The sequence below is a fragment of the Hypanus sabinus genome, chromosome 15 (assembly GCF_030144855.1).
Source record: "Hypanus sabinus isolate sHypSab1 chromosome 15, sHypSab1.hap1, whole genome shotgun sequence".
Lineage (NCBI taxonomy): Eukaryota > Metazoa > Chordata > Chondrichthyes > Myliobatiformes > Dasyatidae > Hypanus > Hypanus sabinus.
Genome location: NC_082720.1, coordinates 32,219,832 through 32,225,674, shown reverse-complemented (window position 1 = coordinate 32,225,674; position 5,843 = coordinate 32,219,832). Strand labels below are relative to the sequence as shown.

Below are 5,843 nucleotides of genomic sequence, written 5' to 3'. Positions count from 1 at the left end.
CACAGCTGTAGTGCGAATCGAAGCGGATTGCTGTCTGGACGAAATTCATGTAATTTTATGGTTATTTAAAGGTTACATTTGATTTCTGATCTTTTGATATTTCTAAGGAAAGTCGAGTGAATGGCAGAGCGCAGAGTATGTGGACTTTTTTTTAATGCTGGAGGCGAGGGGAATCTAAATTGAGAAGTTCTGAGACAGAAGCTTTGAAAACTACAAAGAATCTCGCACCGCTACTAAATTAGATTTATACGCTCCGTACGATGCAAGAGAAGAAAAATAAATATGGACGTGTACAAGGGATCAATACCGTGTTAGTATGCAATATATAGGGGGTATTCTTTTCTGCAGAATTTTGGACTCCTGCACCTGGGAACGGTATAATAGTCATAGTTACTTTTTTCCCTCAGGCCACCAACGGGGAAGAAATGTTGCTGCACGTCGCGATTATGGATTTTAAAATAAAACTAAATCCGAATAAAATACGTTGACTAATAGTGGACCGAGCCACCGAGGGGTTGGTTTGAAGGTAGGTCTTTTTTTTGTTGGAAGTATGAAAGGACATTTTTCGGCATGATCGCATTTGTTAGGTTTAGTTGCGAAAGCCGATCACAGTTGGGGAAATGAACGAGGGGTCCTCCCTCCTTGGAGCTATGAGACTGAACACGACCGCCATGGATGGGGGCTCGAAGGATACTGAGAAGGACTCATCGTTTCGCGTGCTTACGGGCTGTTTCCTCTCCTTGTTGATACTTTCCACGCTACTGGGGAACACTCTGGTCTGTGCGGCTGTGATCAGATTTCGCCATCTCCGATCGAAAGTTACCAATTTCTTCGTGATCTCATTGGCTGTATCCGATCTTTTGGTGGCCGTCCTGGTGATGCCTTGGAAGGCGGTGAGCGAGATCGCGGGGTTTTGGCCCTTTGGATCTTTCTGTAACATCTGGGTAGCCTTTGATATAATGTGTTCCACAGCCTCCATCCTGAATCTTTGTATCATTAGCGTGGACCGATACTGGGCCATCTCCAGCCCATTCCGCTACGAGCGCAAGATGACACCTAACGTGGCTTTTGTGATGATCAGTGTGGCCTGGACCCTCTCCATCCTGATCTCTTTTATACCTGTGCAGTTGAATTGGCACAAGGCTAAACGCACCATAGTATTGGATTACAACACTTCTCAATACCCAGGGGAGAACTGTGACTCAAGCCTGAACAGGACCTATGCAATCTCCTCGTCTCTGATCAGCTTCTACATCCCCGTGGCCATCATGATCGTCACCTACACCAGAATATACCGGATCGCCCAGAAGCAGATTCGGCGCATCTCGGCCCTGGAGAGAGCAGCCGTGCACGCCAAGAACTGCCAGAGCAGCAGGAGCAGCGGCAGCAACGCCGACATCCAGCAACCCGAGAGCTCCTTCAAAATGTCCTTCAAACGAGAGACCAAAGTTCTCAAGACCTTGTCAGTCATCATGGGGGTCTTCGTTTGCTGCTGGCTACCATTCTTTATTCTCAATTGCATCGTGCCCTTTTGCGGGACCCAAGCCCATGCCAACAGCAAGGTGGCGCATCTGCCGTGCGTCAGTGGCAGCACTTTCGACGTGTTTGTCTGGTTTGGCTGGGCCAACTCCTCCCTCAACCCCATCATCTACGCCTTCAACGCCGATTTCCGCAAGGCTTTCTCCACCCTGTTGGGCTGCGACTCTTTCTGTAACAGCGACGCGGTGGAGACGGTCACCATCCACAACGGTGTGTCGGCCTATAACCCCGGTGGCTCCCTAGATAAAGTGGAGAACAGCGTCTACCTGATCCCCCATTCGGTGCCGTGCACTCAGGAAAATCCTATGGATCCCAACCGCTGCATAAAACTTTCCCCGGTCTCCCAACATGGGGCGGTCAGTCTTCTGTCCAGCAATGGAGAATATGAGACTGATGTGTCGCTGGAGAAAATAATTCCTGTCACTCAAAATGGCCAACACACCTGACGGTTTACAAACCAATACCAGGGAGGTGCCGCCTTTCACCCAAGAGGCAAAATACTGTACTTGCGAGCTGGTATTAAATTTAATAGACGTGGTTCACCTAGCATCCACAATTTGCAATGCACTGCTCTCTGTAGTTACTTGAAACAAGTTATATTTAACAGGATCGTTCTTTCCCCCAGATTCACTGATGAAGAGTAAACTGAATTAAATACTGCGGGTGTCTTCTGCGTCTAATTTCTCCTGGGTAGATTATTGTCTTTAGGAACTGCCCAGTGAGGGACTGAGATGACTTATTCAGTGCTTCGGTCCCATCGTACCAGCCATATTTCAAAATATTGTCCAGAATACTTGAATGGAGCCCTGCTTCAGGCGATGTCAATCGCTGTGGAATAGAGCTTGTACTGTATGTGGGCAGAAATCGGATTATAAATAACTGAAGCCTTTAATTGGGTTTCTGATAACCCCTATGCCCTTGATGAAATGGAGTTACACACTTTTATTTTCTTTTTATTCGAACACACCTAAAACTAAAGAATCTTAATTCTAAGATTAATATTTATAAAAGTCGGATATACAACTAAGTAACGAATACTCGAATATATTCTATATTCAAGATTGGAACTTGTTTATTATTTGGTTTGGCTGGCTGTTCCCATACACTCCAATAATAACAAATTCTTACACAGAGAAAAAAAACATACGAATAGTGCTAGTACTACGATGTTGATGTGAAAAAGGCTTTCGACAGTACTTTTTTCCCAAAGTTTTAACACATTGTACTCAAAATATAAGTATTTACTAACGGTTATAACGTTCCTGTACAACTCGTAATGGTACACATAATACACTAAATGTGAGGATATAGCTAGTATATAGATTTTTTTTCCGCTGAAAATTCCCATTACTTTAACTTGTCGAGGTGCGGATGGATTGTGTTGTCGGACTGTAGAAACCATTCTGCCCGTTTGTTAAACAGTAAATGAACTGCACATCTTTATGTGACGTGGTTTCTGTGCTCATTCCTATATCGAGATGTTATCGCACCAGTTCCAAGCATCCATTTGATATCCGATAATCATTGTTCATATTATATTATATAGTATATATTATCAAAATGCTTTTTGTTGCCCTTCAGTCTGTTTTCAATCATTACTCTTTCAATAATTAATATCTCTACTTCTTGCCTTCGCTTCCTGTAATAATATACCGAAGCAAAGAAATAGTACTACGTGGAAATTGTTCATTGTGTGCTGTTGGATTGGGTGCTGTGCGCACGCGTGGAAGCTTGGAACTGCGTCATGTATGATTTATTTGCTTACCTCAAAACTAGCTCTTTTGGAAAAAAAAAGTCACTGTGTGCCTGTGTCATCCTAACCTGAATCTGCAATCACCACGCACCCTGTTAAATCAAGAAACAAACATGGCTTAGAAGCTCAAAAGCCAAACGCACGGCGATTTCATGTTTTCTGATGTTTATGAGACTGTTTTGACTAGAGGGCTGAGCAATTCTGATACCGATAGCGAATGTACAACTGAATGTCATGTAATTAAATGTTTAATTCGACAACTGACAGCGGCACTGATCCTGTGTATTGTTAAAAGGCCAGTGTTTGGGAAACTTGGGCACGGTAGAATTATTGGTGCTGGAAATGTATTCGCTTTCTTGGCTATAAAGATCAATCGTGGTATAGGCCCGTCACGTTAGCATTTTAATACTTATTGCAAGTAAACAAAATCAACTTTAAAGTATCTGTGGTATGGAGCCATACAGTATCTGCCTTTTAAAAATGCCGGAATTAAATCCCTAGGACTTAACTCTCGTTTCTCTACAGGTGGTACGTTTCCAATAAAACATCACCCTCACAGACACCTCCAGATGCAATCTTCATCAACGGACACCATTCACTGCTGCAGGTTCAAAGTTTCTAGCCATTATTCTACAAACCATTTGCAAAACAGGGTATCAAAGTTAACTCAGTATGACAAAATTCCCACATAATCCTCATGTTTTCCATACTATTGATTTACTTACTATTTGCTTTTTTTACTGGCACAGTTTATCCTCTTTTGCATATTCATTGTTTGTCAGCCTTTGTGTCTGGTTTTTTTTAATTGATTCTGTTGTATTTCTTTACTATTACCTGCAAGAAAATTGGAACAAGTATGCACTTTGATACTTAATTTACTCTGATCTTTGAACTTTGAACATAACATTTGCATTTTGAAAGCAAGTCTAATCAGCTTGTACTCACCAACAGTCCGGTTAAACATCTGCCTTGACATCACCCACGTTCTCTAATTTAAAAAAATGCTGTCCAAGCATCCTATATGTGTCTCTGGCTTTTCTTTTTCAGGATATATGGAACTTACTTTGTCCATTCTCAAGTTCCCTCTTACATCTTTTATTTCAAGTTCATCAGTCTGTACTGGTAGCATTTAGTTTGTTTTGAAGTGTATAACTCTTGAACTTTGCTTTTACCTTAGTGTACTTGCAAGATTTTGCTTACTTTACACACTTCCATATTTCCACTTTGGAGAAAAGCTGTCTACTGACTTGAACAATTAACTCACTCACTCCATAGCTACACTTCCAGCTCAGTCCACATTCTGTAACTATAAACACAAGAGGGACTGAGGATGCTGGAGTCTGGAGCAGCACATGAATCAATAATGGATCTCAGCAAGTCAGATAGCATCTCGGGAGGGTCCAGATGAAGGATCTCAACCCGAAACATCATTTGTCCATTGTGCTGCACAGATGCTGTTTTGTGTGTTACTTCGCTTTCTGTAATTAATTTGCTCCATTCCCTCAGTTTTCCCTCTCCATTAAATGCATTCCAGTGATGCCAGTTATTACACTTTTGCTTCCCATATAGTTGCCTTCTATCTCAGTCAGTGACTGTTGTTTTCACTCTGGTTGATAGGGACCTTCACGTTCCATTTCCTAGCCCTTTGCTTTCCCCTCCTTCCAGTACCCATTGGGGTTCCCTACAATTATCTTCCATCCCAGCAGAACTATGTTCAATGGATCATCATTTCTGCCACTTCAATCAAAACACAATAGTCTCCTTCCTCCTATTTTAGCATTTCAACCAGTCTGTGATACCCCAGTCCATTCCCCCATCACCTCTCCAATGCCATGGAAACCCTCTTGTGGAAGAAAAGGAAATTCTGACTTTGCACTGATTTCCTCTCTTTTCCTACCACAAGGCCCTACACAGTTGTTGCAGGCAAAACAGCATTTAACTTGTATTTCTTCAAGCACAGGGTACGTATTCACTGCATACAGTATAGTCTTTCCTACAAATTACCAATTAGGAGTTAGTTTGCTGTTCAGTGTGCAAACCTCTGGTCACTTGTCGTTTTAATTCACTGCCATATAGGAATCTATTTTGACTTTTTTATCATCACTGTTCTAACTAAATACAATGTGAGCTTGAGGAGCACCATTTAACTGGACATTTCCCAACTTCACAGTCTCCTCTTTGCATTCTGTAACTTCAATTCATGGTCATGATATCTATGATGACAATTGCTCTGCTGTTGGTATTTGCACCTCATCTGAACCCTTTTATTTCTTTACCTGCACCATATCTTTCAACATTCTTACCCTTTATCATGGTCTTTCTCTTTTGTCATTCTGCCTTGCATCTAAATTCCTTATTACATCTTTATAGCTTTTCAATCAGGATGAAAGTTCATTCACCTCTGTTTCTTCAGTTTATTTTCTCATGGATCTGATTGCCCTGGAGTCTCAGCCTTTTTTCTTTTTATGTCTTTCCAGTAGAGGTCACTCTAGAGCAGTTGTGGATGAGGAACCAAGAATAATACTTTTGCTTTCCACTCCTGGGCTGCTGA

At 41.9% G+C, this 5,843-nt stretch overlaps 1 protein-coding gene across 1 annotated transcript; it reads left to right on the top strand.

The window, feature by feature from the left end:
* The first annotated feature begins 549 nt into the window (after positions 1–549).
* LOC132405145 (D(1) dopamine receptor-like) lies at positions 550–2,539 on the top strand. Its single transcript, XM_059989848.1, has one exon. The coding sequence runs from the start codon at positions 621–623 to the stop codon at positions 1,983–1,985; it is 1,365 nt and encodes a 454-aa protein (XP_059845831.1). The 5' UTR covers positions 550–620; the 3' UTR covers positions 1,986–2,539.
* The last annotated feature ends 3,304 nt before the right edge of the window (positions 2,540–5,843 follow it).